This window comes from Pteropus vampyrus, unplaced genomic scaffold (assembly GCF_000151845.1).
Source record: "Pteropus vampyrus isolate Shadow unplaced genomic scaffold, Pvam_2.0 Scaffold101, whole genome shotgun sequence".
Taxonomy (NCBI): Eukaryota; Metazoa; Chordata; class Mammalia; order Chiroptera; family Pteropodidae; genus Pteropus; species Pteropus vampyrus.
Window position 1 is genome coordinate 5,306,201 of NW_011888882.1, and position 25,033 is coordinate 5,331,233.

General features: G+C 40.9%; 1 protein-coding gene across 1 annotated transcript in view; it reads left to right on the forward strand.

The window, feature by feature from the left end:
* Window positions 1–2,815: 2,815 nt before the first annotated feature.
* The window catches only part of SLC22A16 (solute carrier family 22 member 16), a 32,891-nt gene continuing 10,673 nt past the window's right edge, over window positions 2,816–25,033 (forward strand). Inside the window, 7 exon segments of the mRNA XM_023533371.1 lie at window positions 2,816–2,868; window positions 3,864–3,927; window positions 5,692–5,769; window positions 7,553–7,562; window positions 13,381–13,891; window positions 17,266–17,383; window positions 21,433–21,961. Of these exon segments, the coding sequence (XP_023389139.1) occupies window positions 2,816–2,868; window positions 3,864–3,927; window positions 5,692–5,769; window positions 7,553–7,562; window positions 13,381–13,891; window positions 17,266–17,383; window positions 21,433–21,961 (1,363 nt within the window).

Below are 25,033 nucleotides of genomic sequence, written 5' to 3' on the forward strand. Positions count from 1 at the left end.
ATCCTTATTTTACTTAATAATGGCCCCAAAGCCAGCCACAATTTTATTACAGTATATCGTCATAATTTTATTATTTTATTTTATTATTAGTTGTTGTTAATTCCCTCTTTGTACCTAATTTAGAAATTAAACATTATCATAGGCATGTATATAATTTCCTGACTGATAGGGGTGACAGAAGAATCTTTTGTTATATTTGGTCTTAGTCTCAGGTTCCTGACACAAGATCTTCTAAGACTCTTGGAATCTTCGAAGTGATAAGAGTGGTTTTTTTTGTATGGTAATGAGATGACTGGTAGCTGGGGACCCCTAGATAGCTTCTGAATGGGGCTATTTCCAAGAAAGACCAAGGCATGATTAGAGGGTTGAAGCTTTCAACCCTACTCCCTGATGTAGGGGGGAGTGGAGAGGAGCTGGAGATTGAATGAATCACCAATGGACAATGATTTAATTAATTATGCCCTTTTAATGAAACCTTCATAACTCCTAAACTATAGTGCCGGGAGAGCTTCTGGGTCGAATGCATCATTTTGCTGGGGAGGTGGTGTGCCTGGAGAGGGCATGGAAAGTTTATGTCCCTTCCCCTGTATCTTGCCTTATGTACCTCTTCATCTGGCTGTTCATCTGTATCCTATATAATCTCTTTTATAATAAACCAGTAAATGTAAATTACGTGCTTTTCTTAGTTCTGTGAGCGGTTCAAGCAAATTATTGAACCTGAAGAGGGTGTCATGGGAACCCCTGACTCACAAACTAGTTAATCAGAAGTATGGGAGGCTCAGGACTTGTGACTGTCATCTGAAGTAGCGGACAGATTATAGGACTGAGCCCTTAACTTGTGGGATCTGATGCTAACTCCAGGTAGTTGGTGCCAGAATTAAGTTGTGGGTCATCCATCTGCTGTTTGGAGAGTTTGAGTATTGGTTGTTGGTGTGAGCAAAAACCAAATCACATTTGATGTCAGAAGTTTTCTGTGGGTAGAAACAGATCATAGTACCTTCTATTCCTAGTTTGTTGATTGTTTTTATTATGAAAGGATGTTTGGTTTTTGTCAAATGCTCTTTCTGCATCAATTGAGATGATCACTATGTTTTGTTTTGTTTTGTTTTTAGTTTTTTGATATGGTGAATTATATTGATTGCTTTTCAGATGTTAAACCACTTTTGCTTTCTTGGGATAAATCTCACTTGGTCATGATGTATTGTCCTTATTATGTAAAGATGCATTCCATTTGCTAAAATTTAAAAAAATTTTGCATCTATGTTCATGAGGTATATTGGTCTATAGCTTTTTTAAGTCTTTGCCTGATTTTGGTATCACCGTAAAATTGCCCCGTAGAAGAGCGAGTTGGCAGGTACTCCCTATTCTTCAATTTTCTTGAAGTTTTTGCGAAGAATCAGTATTCTTTCCTTTTTAAATGTTTGGGCCTGGTGTTTTCTTTATAGGAAGGTTTTTAACTACATTTTTAATTTCTTTGATAGCTATAGAGCTATTCTGGTTATTTATTTTTTCTTTAGTAGGTGTTGGTAGTTTGCATCTTTCAAGGAATTTGTCCATTTTATCTATGTTGTGGTATTTCTATCTGGTGTAATTTAAATAGCAGATGAAAAAAGTTCAATTTCTTCCCTATCTTTTCCAGGTAACTCTCCTTTTGGTGCATTGAAGCAATATAGGGTTTTGACTGGTCCCGGTGGACCCCGGCTTTTCTTGTAGGATCAGCCCTTGGCAAATCTACTCCTCTCCTCTCCCCCTGCTACTTGTACCTCCCCAGAATTTCCTACCGTTAGTCTCTCTAGTTAGCAGGAATCTACTTAATAATAATAAAAAAAAATCCACTTCAAATTGCTTATTACTTATGGATTAACCAGTCCAGGAGTATTTGCATTTCAAAAGAAAATGTCTCAAGAGCAAAAATAAGTAAATCTTTAATAGTGTTATTTAAGGCTCTGTGACAAACAGGTGTGGGAAGTACTTTGGGAGATGGGCTTTCTTCTCTTTTTCTCAAATCTTATTCAAGTACAAGTTTGTTTTCACTATTCTGCTTAAGTCTGCATTCAGGGAGTCCCCTTCGTCTTTTGGTTAATATAAAACCTATAACACAGCCCTGTAAGATGTTGCCACTTCTCGGGGTCATCAGAATCCACTCTTGATGCTGTCTTGTAGTTCTCTGTACTGGCTGTCAAACTGTTGGACTTCTCTGAGAAAACGGTATTTCTGCTCAAGAGTGGAGTCCAGAAAGGTACATTTAAAGCTAAGTACTGCAGTAGACTAAAACATGAAAGTTTGAGAGCCATGGATACAAGGCATGTCATTCTGAAGATGCTAGTTTCCTGTTGCCCCCAGGCCAAACCCCAGCCTCTCTGCATTCTCTCCTTGGGCTGTCGAGTGAACTTTTCCGGCGGCGCGGGGTCTCCCTCCAGAGTGGCGACCCCACGCGGATACGGTGAGTCTCAAGGGTTGAGTGGCGGGCGCCGGTATCACCGCGCGATGAGGCAGAGGTCCTGGCGGCGGGGAGAAGCCGGAGGTTGCTCAGCGGGCGGGGAAGGCGTTGGCGGGGGTGGTGTGGGTGGACAGGGACTGAGTAACAGTGAGAGGAACACAGCCCTGCCCCACGCGCGACCCGAGGACTTGGACGCGCAGGGACGCAGGAGGCCCGGGGCGCCCCCAGGGGGCGCGGCCGGCGGGGGCGGGGTGGCTCGGGGCCGTCTCCGCGCCCTCCGCGCTGCGTGGGGCGGGGCGGGGCGGGGTGTCCGCAGCCCCTGGCACCCGGCGACCTTGGCGCGTCCCGCTTGGGAGCGCAGTGCACGGCCGCACCATGGGGTTGGACAGCCTGGAGGTGATCTTTGACCGCGTGGGGCACTTCGGCAGGTAGGGGAGTGGGGGAGCGAGGTGGGGAGGGAGGACGGCCTAAGGGGAGCGGGAGTCACGTGGGTGGACGCGCCGGTGGGGTCTGTTTCTTTCCGTTGCGCTCGCGCTCCGAAAATACCTCCACCCTAAGTGTCCCAGGGAAGTCCAGAGACCCGCGTCCAGACTCCTGGACCTGAGCTGGGCTTGTCCTCTGGGACCCTGGCGGCGGGACCTTCCCATAGCGAGCAGTGGGGTGCTAGGGGCTCGCTGCGGGAATGGTGGGTGCGGGGCCAGTTCGACCTGGGGCGCGCCTTCTGCGGGAGCGGGAGTTGGGAGGCCCCGCCGGAGAGGCTGGGTTGTACGAATAGAGGAGGGCTTGTCCCTGGGCACCCGTTTCTCTAATCTGTCAAACCATCTCCTTTTTCACGTCCCCAGACGACTGTCCCGCCGTCCCCTGGAGTCTCTCTCAGTGCCTGGCAGATATTGCCCCAGGAACAACCGTTAGTCGGAGTTTGTTCCATTTATAGATACGTAGGAAGTGCCAGCTGCACTGTGCCAAGTGGTACACAGTGCACACAGTGCTCCATTTGATGACCACTGGGATCTTGCAAAGGAGGTGTTCGAATCTTTAATGATTGGGAAACTGAAGCTGGTAGGGCCGAAGACCCACAGCTACCTCATGGTGGGACCTAGGCTTAACCTTTGTACACTTGGCACCCTCTTTTCATTTGTTAAATTAATAATAATAATAATAATAAAAAGGTATTCCTTCGTTCATGGAGAAACGCTTCTCCGATCCTGTTTTGGGAGGAGAGGAAGCGGGGTGAGGGGCCTACAGCATGTAGATCAGAGGTTTGTAGCTGAATCTGAATCCTGGCCTGCTCTGTACCTCTAACGCGATTCTGGGAATACTGTGCCTCAGTTTCCTATCCACGAAATGGGAGTCATCATAATACCTGCCTTACCACCCTCTCCCAGGTGTGTAGTGAAGAAATGGTGTGTTGCTGCTCTTCAAGGTGGAACGTTGCACAGATTTTGGTTATAATTCCCAGCGTCTGCAAAAAGGAAGCTACTGAGCAGGTGGGATACCTGCATTATTGAATGTGGAGTTGTGCCCAGCTCTGTCATCAGCTCTTTGTACATCGTACCTTCTTTAACCTTTACTACAGCCCTATGAGATTGGTAGTATCATTCTCATTTGATCCATTGAGAAAACTGGGGCTTGTGCCTGAATCACAAATCTAGTCATAGAGCAGAATTGAATGTCATTGGATGGCCATCGGTTTTCACTGCTCTCCACCATGATGCTATCTTGAGCACAATTAGGTACCAATTCTGAGACTCGGCCAGGTCCTTTATATATTAGCTCATTTTAGCTTTCTAAGTTCCGGTCCTGGCTCTATCATGTATTAACTATATGGTCCTGAGCATTTTACTTACCACTTCCTCATCTGTACAATGGGGGTAAGAATAGTACCATAAATGTTTATTATAAGGATTCCCCATGCAGCCTCTCATTTCATCCTCACAGTAACCCTATGAGGTAGGAGGTACTAACACTATTCTTAACCCCATGTATTTTGGGATTAATTAAGGTAATTATATTGGTTGGTGTTTGGCTGAGATGCTATAAAGAGTTCCCTCAACTGGAAGTTTGTTCCTCTCCAGTCACTGTTGACGGCAGGTTCTATTCCATGGGGTTATCTGGGGACCCAAGTGGGTGAGGCAGCTCTGCCATCTACAGTATGGGGGTCCCTCATTGCCTGGGGCAGTTGCTCCCATTTTTCTCTCCCATATGATCAGTTGTAGCTCACCATGGTGGAAGAAAAAGAGAATGGATTTTGGGGGACAACTCTTGGCTGGCCACAATAATGTATGCAAAAGTCTTACTATTCAGTAAGTTCTCAAGAAATCATGGCTATTATTGTTAACCAAGTCCCCATCCTGGTGGGAAGGGTTGATTATGCAAGCAGCTTGTAGGAAAGAAAAGGGTAACAAGCCAAAGCTTACAGCAGAGGGTTTGAAAACAGTGACTGTAATATTTTACAGTAATATTAATGTACCCCATATTTTTCTCTAGTATTTGCTCTAATTGGTCTCCTTATTGTTTATAAATAGGGAGGTTATTTGTGTATTATTAGTCTTCTTTTAATGAGACCTACTGAAAGTGTTAATCCCTAATTATCTCTCATTTCTCAGTCATTTCTAGGGCGAGAAAACACTATCCTTATCACCTTTAAGAGTGGAAAGCAGGACACCTAAGAAGAATTAAAAAGCAGTTCCAAGACTTGTCTTGAAACCATATTGAAGTTTCATGTACTTCACAGCTTGAGCCCTGTGTGAGAGGGAATTGAGGAAATAGATTCAGGCATCTTTGTTAGGGGACCTAAGAACCTGGATCCCTGAGTTGTTCTGAGATAAGGGGAGAGAGGGTTTAAAATGTCAGACTTGGATTGTGGAGCCTCTAGCTAACGTATATCTGTGATATAGGTAGTGTTTTCTTTAACATATGAACCTTTTTTGGCTCTTCTTTTTTGATGTCACGTTATGAACATCACAATAGCTAACACTTATATGCACCTACAATGTGCCATAATGCTTTATATGTATTAAGTCCGTTCCCACAATCACCCATTTTTCAGATTAGGAAACGGAGGCATAGCAAAGTTAAGGACCTTGCCCAAGGCCCCAGATGGTAAGTAACAGAGTCAAGATTCCAATCTTGGCGATCTGGATCTGGAGTTCATGATCTTAAACCACAGTGGAGTACTATGCTTCTTTATACAGAATAATATAAATCAAGCACTAAAACCCATCACCTAGATTGCGTGGGTCCATTTCCAGTGGGTTCTGGTCATCTTTGCTTTTCCTTGCATCTGGATTTTCTGCCTATTGTGTCTCTATGATTCTTTTTCCATTAATGTGTCTCTCCAGCTATAGGCACAGTGCTGTGTTGTATCTATAAGTCCATTGTCCTGGAAGGACCTTAGGTTGGGCACATGGATGGTACCTAATGGACAACAGTCTTTTTAAGGTAGAAAGTGATATGTTAGAATGCTAGACACCCAAGGAAGATTTTGTTTTTCCAAAAAGTTATCCATGCAAAAGGGAAAAGAAAGTTTAAATTGAAAGTATGCTCAGGATCATTCCAGCACATAGAAAACATATTTCTGTGAACTAGCATGGCTTTTGGGGACTGCTAAGTGGCTTATTATTTGTGGAGTCCAAAGTGTGAGGGTGTGAGGTAAGCTTATAGTCATTCTCAGGAATATTTTCGTATGCCATGCTAAGGAGTTTGGGTGTTAGGAAGATCACTTTGCAGAATGGAAGGTGCATTGGAAGGGCAGGAGTTGGGGAAGGAGACCAGAGAAGACTCAGGTAAGAGCACAGGTGGAAGATAGTGAGGGTCTGGGCCAAGGCAAGGGGAGTGTGAGCACGGAGAACAGGACCGTTTTAACAGGTAGAATACACGAAACCTCCTGGCCCTAAGGCATGAAGGAGAAGTGGGAAGGACCATGCGGGCACTCCCACCTCATGACCCGTGCCACATATTTCTGGTTTGTGTGGGTGATGGTGTCCTAAACCCAGAAACAGTTATATTCTAATGGGGCAGGTTGGGGGCTTGAGATGGTTCGAGTCTCTAACTTGAGTTCCTGTGGGCATTCCAGGTCGAGACCTCCAGTAGCCATTTGGGTAAATAATGTATTGTTCAGGCAAGCCACCTCCTGTCAGTATAGATTAGGTGGCCATTACAGGCTGAAATCCAGCTGGTAGGCACCATGTGGACAGACTGGGTATGCCTTAGCACCCATTCTAATCATGCCTCTGCAGGGGCATTGCAGAATACTTTGCCCTCTCCCTGAGTTTTACAGATATAAAACTTTTAAACTGATATATTACCTATGTACGGAAGAGTATGCACCATAATCTACAACCTGACGAATCATCATAAAGTGAGCATACCCGTGTTACCACCACCCATGTCACCCTTTCTCATGCCCTCTCCCAGGCACTCTCCCTCCCTCTTTCCCCCAATTCACTATTCTCACATCTGACACCATAGATTGTTTTGCCTGATTCTAAACTTTACATAAATGGAGTAAAAAAATCACATATTCTCTGTCTGGCTTCTTTTGTTCAATGTTGTGTTTGTAAGATTCACCCATATTGTATGTCATAGTAGTTGATTTTCATTGCTATATAGTATGTCATGACACGAATATTCCACAGTTTATTCATTTACTGTCAACAGACATTTAGGTTGTCTTCATGTTGGGCTTATTATGAATAGGCTTTCTTGTATGTGTCTTTTGGGGTGCTTGTGTACACATTTTGTTGGGTATATACCTAGGAGAGGAATTTGTTGCCAAGTGTGCATGTGGTCGGCTGCCAGACAGTTTTGCTAAGTGGTTGTAACAAATTAAACCCTCACAAGCTGTTTATGAGAGTTCCAGTTGCCCCATAACAATTGTTAAATATTTTGAATGTCAAACTTTGTATAAGCATAGAGTTAAACCAGAGAATCTGATTTCATGGAGCAGTTTCTTAACCATAGCAGAATCTCCTAGGAAGTTTTTTAAGCTTATAAAGCGTTCTGGACCCTACCTCAGACCTGAACCACAATCACTAGTTGGGGGGTTGAGTGGGGCAGAGAAGACAAATCCTAGTTTCAGAGGCCTGCCAGGGTGGGTGCTCTGTTGAGAAGTGTGTGTGTGGTCAGAGAATGTGAATAGAGAACTGGAGAATATTTCCAGTGATGACCGTGGGGTTCAGGCTGGCTGGGGAAGGAACTGAGGCCAGGAAGGTGGCGAGCAACTAGAGAAGCTGGTGGGATCCAAAGACTGGACACCTGGATGGTTCTGGAAATGGGGGCGGTGGGATGGATGGTAGCGGGGGAGCTGGTAGGGTGGGAGGTCATGGTCAGAGCAGAATGTGAGCCTTTCAGTGGTGAGGCTGCTCCAGGTGGTGAGACCACTGAGGTACCAAACCCAAGCCCCTTCAGGGGCAGGCAGGTAAACTTGAGAGAGACAAAACCTGTCTGCTGTTTGCAGGGGCTGTGTCATGGTTTTTTGAGCTGAAACTTGTAGAGATGGGGAGAATCAAATAATTCTAAATGTGTGCATTATTTATTTATGATTTATGTTACATTCTCAGTCATGTTCATATAGTAGTGGTGTTATTACAGGATGCTTCTTGGGCCCTGAACAGGATTTGATTTCAAGAGGACCTGACCCTGGGAGTTAGAGGCTGACCTGTCACAAAGTCCACGCTGTAATGACCTGGAGAGAGTGATGCTCGATCTGTATTAGACCCTAGGAGCTTGCCTTTAGTGGAGAAGTTCACATCGCCTTTTTTCTCCGGCATTTCTTAGGCATTTATACTTTTACCATAATTTGTGTGACCAGTTTCCTGCTGAAGGACATTTAAGTTTCCAATATTTTGCAGTGTATACGGCACTGAAAACTAAATTTATAAATTAACTTTAGGAGAATTGCTATTCTTATGTCTAATACTCGTTACTTTTAGGGAAGTAAAGTTTTTTTTAATTTCAAGAGCAGATGATAATACCCATTAGTCTAATATAGCAAAGTAGAGACACTTAGGTGCTTGATTAAAAAAAAAGGATTAGCGAACATGAACTATTTTCTTTAGTAAGGTTAGCTTTCCATTTTATTTACACGAGAAATTTGCTATGCAAAGATGTTTTGATCAGTAAATTTCAGGTAGCCCACAAACTTTGAAGTGTGTTGAAATGATTAAATGAGATAATGAATGTGAAAGTGCTTAAACTTTAGGTGTTAGTGGAATATGCACAGTGACCAAGACAATGCCTAATAAGGTGTTATGTACAGCACAGCAACAGGTATAACCTGGGTGGGAATAGGGCCTCTGCTGTGTTAAGAACAGTGCCCATCTAGAATCTGCCTGATAGGGCTGAACCACTTGGATAGAATTCTCTAACAGAGCCCTTCCAGCTAGTGATTATTCTTGAAGGCTGGGAAATGCTTCCTGAAAAAAATGCTAGGGAAGGAAAAAATACCTCCTGAATGCAGGAGGCTGTTACCTGGGGGCAAGTGATCCAATGTCCATGCCAAGTGCTCACAGGTAGCATAGCCTATGTAGGCCAAGGGCAGAGCCTGACCCTGAGGCTCTACAGTGACATCCAGCAGCCAGCATGTGGGGGCTTGTGACCTGCAGGGGTGAGGGTTCGAGCACCACTCAATCTTAGCCTTTTGGAGTGGGTCAAGCCACAGGAACTCAGGGTTGTCTTCTCACACCACCGTTCCTGCCCAGCCTCTCTCATGGAATAGACTGAGGCTGATTTCTAATCATTTTTCTTCTGACAAGGGCACCTTTTCTGAAAAAACAGAGCTGGCTCCCATTAGCCCCAAGGATGTAAGCTTTGGGGCTCCACACTCTTCTCTTGGCTGCTCATCGCAAAGAGACCATGAGAACAGAAATTTGTGTGTTTGTTCTCCCTCCCCTTCACTGCTAGAAAAAAGAAACTTAATTCCTGCCTGTCTTTTGCTTTGTGTGTGTGAGTGTTTTTTTTCTCCGAACTGCCCAATGGGGCCAGTGCCAGATACAGAGTTCAACTTTGAAATTGTGGCTGGCATCACCAGCCTGTTGTGTTCTGATAGCCACAACACTTTAAATTGATCCATTTTACTTTTTATCTACATGAGGTCCTATGAGACGTGAGGAATGGTGGCCATGTACCAGCTTGGCAGTCATCCCTGAGGACTTGGAGAGATTGCCAACTTGATATTTCACAGCTTTGCTTCTGTGACTTTGCCTAGCATTGTCACTTGTGATAGTCGTCAAAATGGAGTGCGTTCACCTTATGGTGGGCAAAGACGATCCTTTGGAGTGCCATAAAAAATCCATTTTACATATGAAAGTATGTCTATGCGTAAATATATATGTGAATTTATATTTCAACATATAAATTCAGTTTTATATGAATATGTCTATGTATATGTGCTCCTTTTATATGTTTGTGTGCACGCGTGCATGCATACACACACACACACACACACACACACACACACACACATTCATTTTACCAATGGGGAACCCAGTCAAAATGTTTTTGGGTACACTAGCCTCTTGAACACGTCTCCTTACCAGAGGTAGTGGGTGAGTATGCGTTAACTTCAGAACTGTTCATTTTCAGCCCAAGGTATAGTTTTCCATGACATTCTTTACACATTGTACTACACATCATGCTGGGTGCTATAGGAGACACTAAAGTGACTGAACTACAGTTGCTACCCTTATGGGAGTTCATTCGACCTTTTATGGGACTTTTTTGTCTGTTGGATAGAGAAACAGAAAACATTCACCCAGTGTCCTTTAAAAAATCAACATAAATAACAAGATGGTAGTTCAGTTGCATATTGTGGTCAGAGAAGAGAGAAAATGAATGAAAGTGAAGAAGGGGGAAGCATATAGCAAAGGTGGACCTGAGAGAGCAGGCGGTGAAGTGTAAAGTAGGCATTTAGGGTAGAGGGAAAAAGGGAGGAGTGCAGAGAAGGGAAGGAACAGACTAGACCAGCAGTTCTCAGAATGGGATCCACAGATCTCTGGGGTCTATGAGGCCAAAACTATTTTCATAGTAAGACTAACACGTTAGTTGCCTTCTTTACTCTCATTCTCTCATGGAAGTACAATAAAGTTTTCCCGAGACTGTATGACGTGTAGTAACAGTCATCAGATTGAAGGCAGATGCAAATATAAGAAACTAGCTGTCTTCTATTCATCCAAGTTTTTTTTTCTCATTCACAGGTTTATTAAGAAAGATTTGTCTGAAGATCAACAACATACTCATGAACTTCTAGCTTAGTACATTTATTTATTTTAAAAGGGAGATTAGTTTATTTGGCATGATATGTTTATCAAACACAAGAAATCTATTAGTGTTTATAATTTCTAAGATGTTAAAACAACATTCATCTATCTTAAATTTTTGCTATGAATAAATCATACGCTTATTCAACTGTAGTTATTATCTGTTTGAAAAATGAGCCAGCATTTGTCTATTGAACATCTTATGGAACCAATCCATATAAATTCCTGAAATATTAGTGACGATGTATTAATCCAAGTTTTAAATGTAAAACTGCGCCACTCTTCTCACTAATTTTGTTTTATTTTGTTTTGAAAACTATAGCTGTATGTTGTTATGTTTAAATGGATTAATAAATATTTTTAATTTTCTCCATTTTAATTTCTAACTTAAATAACTCTCATAAAGAAAAGCCCCTTGAGATCCTCAAAATATTTAAGAATGTAAAGCTCCCGAGACCAAAAAGTTTGAGAACTGCTATGCTCAGGGATGGTCAGAAGCACCCTCCAGTAAGAGGGAGCATCAGGACCATGTGCGGGGGGCAGGCCTGGAAATAGGAAGAGAGATGAAGATCACATGTGTCGATGTGATTTTACTTCAGCGTGATCTGACGGGACCTGTTTTCTACTCCTGTGATAATGGTTTTATAGTTGATGTTCACGGTCTGAACCGATTCTGTTTTAAATCTAAATCATGAAATCACCTGCCCACAGGGTCTGTTCTTTCAATCTCAGAGGTGTGAAATTTGTGGGGGCAGTCCAGATTTTATACATTCTACCTTGTGGTCCTGTTAGCACAGTCGTCCTTGTGAGACAATTTTTATTTTAGAAACTACGTCACTGTTGGTCTGAGTCTGTAAATTTGGAGACCTTTAATTGATCATTAAAATTTTGAATACACTTTTAAGTTTTGAAAAATTTTAGATTTACAGAAAAGCTGCAAAGATAGTATAGAGTCCCTGTATACCTCTCACCCAGTTTCCCTTGTTAACGTCTTACGTTGCCGTGGCATACTTGTCAAAACCAAGAAACTGACATTAGTACAATACCATTAACCAAACTCTAGTTTTTATATAGATTTCACTAGTTTTTCCATGAATGTTCTTTTCTTGTTCTAGGATCCAGTCCAGGGTACACACTACATTTAGTTGTCATGTTACCCCAGTCTCCTGATCTGTGGCTGTTTCTCAGTCTTTCCTTGTTTGGTTTTTTTTTTTTTTTTTTTTTATGACCTTGACAGCCTTAGGCATACTGGTCAGGCAACCTGTGGGATGCCCCTCAATCTAGGATTATCTGTTGTTTTTCTCATGATTAGACTGGGGTTACGGTGTTTGGAACGAAGGCCACAGAGGTGAAGTGCCTGTTCATCCATCACTTCATATGAGGGGTACACGATATCTGAACATAGTGGGCATGTTAACCTTCAACATTTAGTTAAGATAGTGTTTGCCAGTTAACTACTTTTTCCCCTTTTCCTACTGTATTCTTGGATAATGAGTCACTAAGTCTAACATGGCCTTGAGGAGTAAAGAGTGGGACTTAAGCTCCATCTCCTATAGAGTGGGAATATCTATATATGTTAGTTGGAATTCTACTGTAAGAAAGATTTGTCTTTTTTCTCCTTTATATTTATTTGTTCAATCATTTATATCAGTATAGATTGTCAGGATTCTCAAGAGAAACAGAAGCAATAGGATACATAAACATATACGTATATATTTTTATAGATATAAGTGTATATATTGTACACAGATATAGATAAGAGGAGATTTATTATAGGAATTGGTTCATATGATTATGGAGGTGAATTTATATCTGCAAGCTGGGGACACAGAAAAGCCAGAGGTGTAATTTGGTCTGAGTCCAAAAGCCTGAGAATCAAAGGGCTGGTGGTGTAAGTCCCAGACTGAGTCTGAAAATCCAAGAACCTGGGACACCAATGTCCGAGGGCAGGAAAAGATGATGTCACAGACCAAGCAGAGAGAGTGAATTTATCCTTTCTTGGCCTTTTTATTCTATTTAGGTCTGCAACAGATTGGATGATGCCCACCCCTATTGATGAGGGCCATTTTCTTTACTCAGTCTACTGGTTCAAATGCTAATCTCCTCCAGAGACACCTTCACAGACATACCCAGAAATAATGTTTTACCACTTATATGGGCATCCTTGGCCCAGTCAAGCTGACACATAAATTAACCATCACAGTATGGATTCACGTATTTATTTTATACTTTGGGGCATACTAGGTTTTTTATTTTGTTGTTCAAATTGTTTTAATTTTGGTCACCTGGAGCTCTTTCTGTGTTCCCTTGACCTGCCCCCATCTTTTTGTATTTCGAGCACTTCCTTTCTGATATTACAAGATACTCTAGGCTTATTTTGTATTCTCCCTCTCCTGGTCTGAGAATCAACCATTTTTTCCTGGCTCCTTTTAATGGAGAACAGTATTTAGAAATCAAGCTCTGGGCAGTGGGTGTGCTTGTTACTCTTGGGTCATTGCTTCTAGGCCATCTCAACAGATAGAGCCATGTTTTATAAGTATATAAAACATATATGTATATATTAACCTGTGTATACAAACATATCTGTAATTGTTTCTGTGTTGTCTATCCATATATATATTAAGCTAAACACAATAGAGACCCTTCATATTTGCTTAGATTCTTTTTTAGCATGGAGGCCAGATATAATGACTTGCTTTTCTTCTCTTTTCAGATTCCAGGTGTTTCTCTATTTTACGTGTGCCATCCAGAACACTGCTTGTGGTATCCACTACTTGGCTTCTGTGTTTATGACAGTGCACCCTAAGCATACCTGCAGGCCCCCAGGCAACGTGAGTCAGATTATTTTCCACAATACCTCAGTTTGGAGGTTGGACGACATCTGGACTCAGTTTTCCACAAGCCATGGAGATTATGTTGTAGTGAAGCTCCACGATGGGGACGTTTGGGAGCTCACAGGGTGTTACAGGTACCGGAGGGAAAACAACTCCAATTGGAACTATGATTATGATGGCCTTAAGAGTTCCTATCCTTGCTTGGATGGCTTCATCTATGACAGGAGCAAATGGGACAACACCGTGGTGACTCAGTGGGATCTAGTCTGTAATCGAGAATGGTATGGATCGCTGGTCCAGCCCACATTTATGTTTGGAGTTCTGCTGGGAGCGCTGGTTTTCGGCTATCTTTCTGACAGGTAAAATGAAATACTTTGAATTGTTTCTGTGCATGGTTCATTTTCCTATCTGGTTTTCTTAAGGGATAGGGAATTATGCTCAAACTTTAGTCATTTTCATGCCTCCTTCCTAAATACCCACCTCTTTGTTGCTCTGTTAAAGTACAGACACAAAATAACAGAGTGATAAGAGGGTGGCTTCTGAATAGAGTCTGCCTGTGTTCAAATCCTAGTTCTACTAATTCGCTGTGGACCCTGGGCAAATTGTCTAACCTGTGTTTTGGAGTCTTGTTTATAACCTAGAGGTGAAAATAGTAGCACCCACCTCTAAGGTTTAGTGGAAAAATTAATACAAAAAATTACCTTAGACATATAACCAGTCAACAGATACTAGTTATTACTTTGAATGTTTTTTATTCGTTAAATAGACTCGCTTTTTAAGAGGTGAAGCCTGGCGGTAGTAGGTCACAGAGGCAAATTTCTGCACAAAGGCTTAAATGCTGGTATTCTCGGGCATAAATAATGAAGCAACTATGTTTCCCATTCTTAAAGAAATAGAAGACACGTTTTAAAACATTGACAAAAGTCTGGAAATTGTATTTTAAAATGACATAAAATCGAAGAATAACTACCTGGAACATCTAGAAATAAAAAATGACTAACTTCCTGGGTACTTTTAACCTATTATACACAGCTAAAGAAAGAATTAGTAAAATGGATGATAGCTCAGAAAAATCATCATCATTAAAACTGAGAGAGACAAAGAGTTGGAAAATATGAGATTAAAATTCATGGAGGCAGAGGGATAAGGTCTGGAACATATTCGATATTAGAAACTATTCAGTGGAAGTTATCACATTAACAGATTAGAGGACAAAATTCATGTTACCAACTCAATAAATACAGGAAAAGCATTTGATAAATGTCAAAACCCATTAATGATAAAACTAAAAATAGAAGAGTGTCCTTAACCTGATAATGGGTATCTACTAAAAGATCTACCATGAACTTCTTAACTGTGAAAGGTAAAAACTTTTCCTTTGAGGTCAGGAGCAGACAAGGATGTGTGAAATCGCACTTCCACTTAGTATTGTAATGGAGATTCTGGCCAGTACTGTAAAGCAGAAGAGAGACAGAAAAAGAGATGAGAGAGGAGAGGGAGGGAGAAAGACATCAGGGGAAAGGAAGGAAAAAAAAGTCATTGTCTGTAGCCATTACAATTCTGTATAAAGCCATCTCAGAAAGAGCAGTTGCAACCTGGTGGTCGTTGACAGAACTGTAGGAGTTAAGTGGAGATTCCCTTCTGATAAGCCTGTCAGTGGAGGAAATGCAAGATGCAAGGTGGCTGTAGGAGTGATGGGGCCCAGGGAAGATTCTTGTCTTTGGCTGGAAGAGACTTAAAGTGAAAAGAAGGAGTCAGAAGAGAGGGGAAGGTAGAAGAGAAAGAAATAATTGGTAGAATAAGGTCTCAGAGGAGGTGGGAAGAGGCATGATCCAATACAAAAGTGGCAAAATGGAATTTGGAGAGAAAAGGGTAAGTGTCTTTAGCAAGGTGGTGGGGGGAAAAGTAGGTCGAATGCAGATGCAGGTTGTGTCGCCAATTTGGCAGAGCAGGAATTTGCGGGGTTCTCTCTTTGATGGTCTCTGTTCCCTGCAGGAGATGGCCGCTCATCTGCTGAGAGTGAAGACGTTGAGGGTGATAGAGGGAGTTGATAAGGGATGAGTAAAAAAAATAGTTTTAAATGGCATTTGAGGCTTTAAAGACATTAGGGAACATTCATGTGGAGGGCCAACAATCCTACTAGTGTGTGTGGGAGCAGAGAAGGCTGAGGACATGAAGATGACGGTTTCCTAATTGCTCGTATATCCTCTGCTATACTGGGCAAACCTGTTGGTTGGAATCTCAGGACTATATTCTTTTGCCTTATAACTATCTCCTGGAGACAACTCACAGGGAGAAAATATTTGCAAGTCATATATCTAATACGAGTCTAGTATCCAGGAGACAAGCCAATTTAAAAATGGGCAAAAGGATTTGGATAGATATTTTTCTAAAGAATATATACAAATGTCCAATAAGCACATATAAACATGCTCCACATCCTTATTCCTTAGGGAAATACAAATCATAACCACAATGAGATACCCATGCATATGCACTGGGATGGCAATAATAAAAAAGACAGACAATAATGAGTGCTGTGGAGGATGTGGAGAAATTGAGACTCTCATACATTGCCGGTGGGATTGTGTGGGTTTTTTTTTTTCCCAAGGGGCAGCTGCCTTGAAAAACTGTGAGTTCCTCTAAAAGTTCAAACATAGAATTATCATACGACCCAGCAATTCTATTCTTTGGTGTATACCCAAGAGATCTGAAAACATAAGTTGACACAAATCTTGCTTAGGAATGTTTATGGCAGCAGTATTCATAATAATCAAAAAGTGAAAACAATCCAAATGTCCATTAACTGATAAATCAACGAAATGTGGTATATCCATACAACAAAATGCTAGTCAGTCATAAAAAGGAAGTGCCGATACATGCTATACAGCACAGATGAACCTCGAAAACATAATGTTAAGTAAAAGAAGCCAGACACAAAAGGTCGTATTTTGTGTGACTTCATTTATATAAAATGTCCAGAATAGACTATAGATATGGAAAGTAGATAAGTGTTTGTCAAGGGCTGGAGGGAGCTCCGAGTGGGGAATGATAGCTCCTGGGTGCAGTTTCTTTTTGGAGTGATGAAAATGTCCTGGAATTAAATAGTAAGGAAAGTTTCACAACTCTGTGAATACACCAAAAGCCACTGAATTGTATACTTTAAAAAGTTGAATTTTATGGCATTTGAATTACGTATCAATTTTTAAAAACCCGTTAGGAGTATAATGTTTGTTACTTGTTTGTTTTTCAGACAAAGAAATACCCCTCTCAGTTATAAAAATATAAGGCAAGTAAGCACGTTATTCTAGAAACAGAATGTAGCAAGATCTTTAGAGGGACTTAGCAAAAGCTGCGTCACCGTTGCTGGGCAGGGCCAGCCTTGCAGAGAAGATGATCCAACAGGTCAGAGAGTAGAAGTCCTGGGAGAGAAAGGACAAACTATCCCTCCTCTTACCAGAAATCTTAGGTTAGGAGGTCTTCTGGGGATCCCTCCTGAGTGATCATATGTGTATGTTAGCAGCTTAGATAGAGGCCTCTCCACTGAAAGAACGGCCTCTTGAAGAAATCCCGTGTTTACTCATGAATCACCCAAAATAAATGAATGAATCGTAACAACCAAATACATAAGCTATTAAAAATATTGGTAACACTAATCTTTTATGAACTGGATGGATGCTTAAACTGTTACAACTATACCTTGCTTCTTCCGCTGTTGATTCTTCTTTTTCAGGGTCGGGAGACGACTGGTCATGTGGTCCACAAGCATCGGCATGTATTTCTTTGGCATAGCAGTGGCGTTCACATTTGATTATTACAGCTTCATAGTCACACGCTTTCTTCTTGCTGTTGTGAGTTGTGTGGTTTTTTTTTTTTTAAACCTTTTTAATTCTACTGCAGTATTTTCATGTTAAACCTTAACTCTCTTAGATTTGCTCATTTAGAATCTAGGGAGAGAGAGAAAGGATTAACCTTTGTCTGCTCCCCTGCAGAAGTTTTTCTGTGGAATACTAATGCCCTCTGTTTAGAACGGAACTCATTAAAATGAAAAATTGTTGCTAACTAGGCAGAAACTTTTTGTTTGACTCTATGCTTGGCACATGATCCACATTCCACAATTACTAAGGCATTATTTTATTCCCAAGCAATTAATTTTATTGATCCTGTCAGGCCCTGTATGTATGAGCCAAACAGATGATTAAGGTGTATTGTTAAGAAAGTCATTTGTATAGTGTGCAGTAAGAATGAAACCAAGAAGGCATTAAGCTTTTCTGTTATGAGAAATAGGGATGTCTAATGGGAAGGGCATAAGTTTGAATACAGCTTTGTCATATATTGGCTTCTTAGCCATGTGACCTTGGGAAACATGTTATCCTCTGAGCCTTAGTTTATAAACTGAACTATAGAAAATAATAACTACTTTATGGGTTGTTATCAGGATTCAATGAGATTAGAATAAACATTTGCGGTACAGCACCAGACATGGAGTAGGTGCTTCATACAATGGTGACTGTTATTGAAAGTAGTGAGCGAGGACATCACTTTCACATTGGGTAAGGCTCAGACAGGTTCCAAACTACCAGACAGCAGCAGGTCACTGATGATCAAGGATAATGGAGTGAAGTTTCTATCTGTGGGAAGAGCTTGTCATCTTGCTGAGCGCAGAGAAGGGCATGCATTCCCTCTCAACAGGACAGGTGATCCAAGGGTCCAGGGAAGAGCCAGGGACTACCGTCTCAGAGCAGAGGTCGCTGCACCCCTCAGAGAGCAAGGCGGTATGTTCAGTTTTGGAGTCTTTACTGATTGCTGGAAACGGGTTTCTAGGAAGCCACACAGATGACCAAGGAGAAAAAAAAAAAAAAAAAAAAAATAGACTTGAAAGTATTGCATCTTAAAAAAAGAAAAAGTAAAACAGTATATTTATTTATTTATGAAGGAAAGGAATTTTTAATAGAAGAGATAACAGCCAGCAGTTTTGTCTCCACTGAGGACAGAGTAAGAGGAAATGGTTCTGTAACTGCAGAGTGAGATCTGATAAGAGGCCTTGGGGTGGGAATGATGGTTCGAGAGAGGCACAGGTATCGAGAGTATGGGAGCCCTCTTTTGGAAGACGTCAGAGGATAAAATACCTGTTTCAGTCTAGCAGAATACCACATATTGGTTTCCAGAGCTGAGAAAATGAGACAGCCACCAGTAGAATATATCTGTAAAATGTGGCCTTAATTTTCTGTGGCTCTTTCCTTTGATTTTCATGGGAAATGTGTTTGTGGTAGAATTCCGAGTAGGGCAGATGCAGGCGGATTCACGTACTCAGCACATTTATTGATCTCCCTACAGAGTGAAATGCCAAGTAAACCAAACTAGGCTGTTTCAGTAACCCTGTCATGTGGTGGGAAGGCAAGACATTGATGGGCTATCTTCAGAAATACATACAATGTTGTTGACAATGGTGGCATAACAGTGGTGGGGTGTCCCCTCCCCCCCCCCCGCGTGGTGGGGGTGCGTGTGGGGAATCTGGAGCATTAGGAGCTTTTTAGTTCCGAGGGATGGTTGAGGGATGATTGAGAGAAGAGCAGAGAGAGCAGCAAGTGAGAAAGTCCTGAGATGAGAAGGAATTGAAAGTCCAGATGTCTGGAGAATGAAGAGGAGGTGAAATACAATGATGAGGCTGAAGGAGGAGAGGGATGATTAGGCAGAGCCTTGTAGGGTGATAAAGCGTTTGCTCGATGTCCTAAAGGCAATGGAAATTCACCGAAGGGGTTCAGGTGAGGTGAAGTGGTCGTTCTGGCTGCTCTTTGGGGATGGGGTCAGGATAGATGTGAGGAATAGAATATTATGAGTGGAAGTGACAGTTTCGAAGAGATCAAGATGTCTTTTGAGATTATTTAGTCAGTTGTACGGATTGTCTGAATCCAGGGACTGAAGTAACCGGTAAGCAGTGGGAGTAGACTCAGAAAGAATTAGCATTAAAAAAACGGTGTCGGGAACTGAAGTTACAGCTTAACTTAATGGAGAAATTCGTAGTATATGAAGGTTATCATAATTTTTCTTTGTTTGCCGAAACAGCAGCAAACATTTACCAAACAACTAGATTCTTGGATACTGGAGTCCTCATTTTCAGACTTCTGAGTCCTCATTATCTAAGTATTACTGCAAGTACAAGGTTGCGTAGGGAAATAAAAGCTGTTGTCACAAGAATATTAAACTCACCCTTAAAGAAAAAAAAGCAAAACCTTACCATTAATACAGTACTCCCTATCAAGCACCTCCCTGCTTACTGCCATGCCAGTCCTCTCTCATCGCAAGAACTTGGTTGTGGGCTAGCTTCTTTGTGACTCTGATGCAAGGCAAAATTGCAGATCTTACAAAAGATGCTTGATTATGAAGAGTCTTTGAAAGCGATGGGGGAAAACTGCCCAAATCCTACCCAAATCCCTTGACCAGTTGGGATCTGGCAGAAATAGACCAGTTAACTTTTGCAGAAATTAACATTCTCAAGGATAATGACATAATGAGGCCTTCAAAAGGGATTAATTCAAATATCAGAGGATTAAGAGAGGGTTTCAGGGAAATGAGTGGCGCTCTAGAATAATTTTGCAAAAATTAACTATGATTTGTGTTATAAAAGTCAAATGTGGAATAATCTTGATGGAAAAATTTTAATCCTTTCCCCTCTACTCCCTCCCCACAAAAAAACCTATCATTTGATTCATTATTTGTTTATTCCAAGAATGATCACATATTGCTATTATTATCTAAATTTTGTTAAATTAAAGATAGGCCTCTTTTCAAAATAAAGGGTTTTTTTTTTTTTTGCCCATTTTTTTTATTATGGTAAAATATACACGACATAAAATTTATCTTCTTAACTATTTTTAGGTGTATAGTTCGGTGATGGTAGGTATGTTCATATTGTACAAGCATCACTACCATTCATCTTGCAAAATCGAGACTCTGTACCAATTAAACAATAACTCACCATTCTCTCTCCCCGCAAATCCTCTAGCAACCACTGTCATAGTCTCTCTAAATTTGACTACTCTAGGTACCTCATTTAAATGCAGTCATACAGTATTTGTCTTTTTGTGATTGGCTTATTTCACTTAGCATTATGTTCTCAAAGTTCATTCATGTGGTAGCATAGGTCAGAATATCCTTCCTCCTTCCTTTCTATGGCTGAATAATAATTCCATTGTATGTGTTTACCACATTTTGCTTATCTATGCATCTGTCATTGGATGCTTGTGTTGTTTCCACATTTTAGCCACTGCGAATAATGCTGTTATGAACATGGATGTACAAATATCTCTTTGAAACTTCACTTGCTTTCTATTCTTTTGGGTATATACCTAAAATGGGATTGCTGGATAATATGGTAATTCTATTTTTAATTTTTCGAGGCATCCCTATGCTGTTTTCCTCAACAGCTGCATCATTTCACATTCCCACCAATAGTCCGCAGTTTCCAATTTTTCCACATGCTTGCCAACGCTTGTTATTTTTTTTTTTTTTGATAGTAGCCATTTTAAAATTTAGGATTTAATAATAAGGACCTCCTGCATATAGATAAATGGATGTGCATTTTATCTATGTGAGAAGTAAATTCACGATATAAAGGAAGATTAAATGAAACAAAAGGCAGTATCTAAAATTTATTCATACATAACCTCTCAAGTTTTGCCACTGGGGCTAGAGAGGGTTGAGAGAAGATGAAAGGACCCGTATAAAGAAGAAGGATGGATTGGGTTAAATACCCTTTTATAAATGTGATAGGGTTTTCAGAAAACAGTTATTTGTCATTTTCGCTCTTGTCTCTGTGCAATGTGCAGAGAAATCAGACCCCTCAGTAATTACAAATGTGATCTTAAATCTGGACCACCCTTCCCTCTTTGTTTTTCAGGTTTCAAGTGGCTATCTTGTGGTGGTGTTTGTCTATGTGACAGAATTTATTGGCATGAAGGCTCGGACATGGGCATCCATCCATTTGCATTCCTTTTTTGCGATTGGAACAATGGTGGTGGCTTTGACGGGCTACTTGGTCAGATCTTGGTGGACCTATCAGATAATCCTCTCCACAGCGACTCTCCCCTTCGTCTTTGGCTGTTGGATGCTACCGGAGACACCTTTTTGGCTTGTCTCAGAGGGAAGATATGAAGAAGCACAATTAGTACTTGATAAGATGGCCAGGTGGAATAGGGCAAGCCCCTGTAAGCTGTCAGAAATTTTATCACGGGATCTACACGATCCTGTTGCTTTTAAGCCTTTTGAAGTTAAGTACAACCTATTCGATCTGTTTTATGACTGGAATATTGGAACAAGAACACTTACTGTTTGGCTGGTATGGTTCACAGCATGTTTTGGATTCTATTCCTTCTCCTTGAATTCTGTTAATTTAGGAGGCAATGAATATTTAAATCTCTTTCTCATAGGTAAGTAGTTCAATTATATTTCAGTATAATTATGAAGTGAAATTTTTACCATGTTTTTAATGTGTTTTTATTGTCTTTTTTCTACCAGGAATAATACTGCCAACTATATTATTATGATCTCTTTTAGTATTACTAGACTATAGCACACGTATATATTTTCTTTTAAAAAAATGTGAACAGTCAGAAGAATTTAGCCCCTTCTTCCTTTTCTGCCTCTCCTCCTTGCTTGCTTCCTTTCTTCAAGCCCATCCCCATCTCAGAACCCTCTTTCAGGGTAACTTCTGTAACATTTGGTTTTGTGCCCTTTTACATCTCTTTTTGTGCGTTTCCATATATTTGTGCGGATCAAGGTTTTCTATTTTAACATAAATGAGGTCATTCACTGCATATTGTTCTTTGTAAGTTTTCCTTTTAAACTGTAGTATGTCTTGGAGATATTTTGGTTGCTTTTTTTTCTTTAAATGTCCTCACATTAGAAATTTTAGTCAGTAAAATAACTTAGATACATGTGACTATATCACTTATGTTGTCATGCTTCTTTCATTTTAGTAGTAGCAGCTTAAAACTGGCTTCAGATATTGCCGTGATGGCTTGAGGTGCAACTCCTAGGATAAACCAAATTCATATCAAATATGAGAGAAATAGTAGAAATCTGCATTTGTTCATCTAGTCTTAACTCCTGTTATTACCATGCAGGCTGTCTATGTTTGATATTATCCTTAGAAAATCTTGCTGTAAAATTTTTATACATAGATATCATCGCCCCTTCTCATTAAAGTGCTCTGATGACTCATCTATTTTTGTTTGTTATAGCTCAGCAGGAATTATGAGAGAAGTCATTTTAAGAAAACAACCTTGCTCCCTTTTTGGACAAACCAATATGTTTATGGAAAGAATCCTTTGTGACTTCATACCCATACTAAATGCCAATTTGAGAAATGATGCAGTATTCCTAGAATAGAGCAGCAAACGGTAGAAAGAAGGGATGGGGTGTGGCCTGGAGTTTTAGATCTTTATGATACAATATTTTAATTTTGATGGAGATATAAATTCTCAAGAAACTGGTCAATCTCATAATTATAAAAATGTTTCCAAGAAAAGTATACATGGTTTTATATTCTGAACTCTCTTGGATTTTTCATGTCATTACTCTTCCAAGTCTTCTTGTTGACAGGTGCTTCTAGTCAATACTTCTCTGCTGTGAAATTTTTGAGCAAGTTTTTCTCTCTTGAGATGGTTTGGGGCTGGTGGGAATTTCAGCTCTGGTTTTATGCCAGAACTGGTGAAAAACCCAGGTGAAAAATGCTTCAGTAGCTTTAAGGCATACCTTTTGGGTAATGTGGAGATAGGAGGGGAATGGGGTCCGGCTGATTAGAGAGATTATATATGATTAAGCGAAGAAATTGTTGGCCCATTGTCCTAATCCTGGAAGGGTTGGGCCTCATTGCTTGCTCCATTTCTATCCCAGTCATAGTCAAGCCCCAGATTAGATGTGGTGTCAGTATCCTGAAGCAAGAACTCAGGAAAAATCAGTGTAGTCTACTCTCACTGTCACTTCAGCTGTTTCATGGTTGCTGCCCAGCTTTACTAGACTCCAGGAGGTTGGTTGGTGGCTTTGCACACAGTCCTGTAGAGGAGAGAGCTTTGAATCAGACATGGAGGGAGGCAGTGGAGGAGGCGGACTGAAGGAAAGGATCCTCGGCTCACCAAGACCTTGCTTCCAGCCCTTGAGCTATCCCTTATTCATTTGGCTAAAATCATTTACTCTTAGTTGTCAAGTGGGGATAATAATCCAGGCCTACTCCCATGAGGCTCTTTTGAAGATCTTTGTCTTATTTGATCTTAAAAGTACTTGCTAAACTCTTAAAAAAAAAATAGGGTAGTAGAGATACCTAATGTCCTGGCCTGGAAGCATGGACCTTAACAGCAAGGTCTGTGAATGGGAGGTGTTTCCTCCAGATCTATTTTTTTTTTTTTTTTCATTAACGAAAGAGAGAGACTGTCTCTCAGATGATGCTCAGAATATTATTATGATGATGTCGTTATTACTATTATTGTTATTATTATTTGCCTTTGCTTGAGCCAGTTTTTTCCGAGCAACTGCAACTGAGTTTAATTTCTGATGTACTACTAAGAATGTTCACTTAGAAAATATGTATACATCTCTATGATGTGTTCCAGAAGCTGTGGAGAGAGATATATAGGCCCAGACCTGCCCCCCAAGGTGCTTGTAAACTTCTATAGATGAATGGACAAATGCACAGCACTCCTAAGAGGCAGTGGTGGGTAGTGTCCTGAGATCAGATAAACTGCGGAGGGAGGAAAGAACAGGATTTTGGATTACATGGGTAATTTGGGCTGGTGAACGGTGACTGTTTCCAAGTCACCAAGTAAACAGTCGGGTTGACTCAGTTTTGCTGAGAGCTCTTGCTTGCTCCCTGTTTGGTTCTGGCTGATAGATAATAAAGCTCCTTTGTTCTAGAGCCAAGATTCAAACTTTGGTTCTTCAAGGGAAGGGCTTTTACATCAATTAGGGATCCGACTCTTTAGTTTTTGTCGTGAGGGAGGAAAAAGGGGCCCAAAGCAGAGTCCCTGTTCTGTAGGTGATTCATATTGGATTTTTAAATGTTTAACAATCCATCAAACAGTCATCCTTAGTTTGTGTACTTGAATTTTCAGCTGTGTACACTGAATTTTCTACTTTAGTTTCTAAGTTTGAAGGTACTGATACAACATTTTCCCCCTAGTTCTGTCAAGTATAAGAAAGCAAAGATCAGATATTATCAATGTTGTCTATTAATTTACCTATTTATTTGTTCAACAGGCCTGTCCTCCAGGCACCGTGCTGTGTCCTGCGGAGCTTTCACTTGGTAGGGGATAAGATTCTAGGACAGATGATAAGTGCAGGGTGAATTATGGGAGCCTTAGTGCATTTCACAGGAAACATCTTCCAGGGAGTTTAAAAGTGGTAGGGCTTGTTGCCTCAGGCAGTTGTTGGATAGTTCTGAAAGGCCCCCGGAAGCAGGGATGAGGCTGGTGGCTTCTGCTGGGAGGTGGGTTAGACGTCAAGGT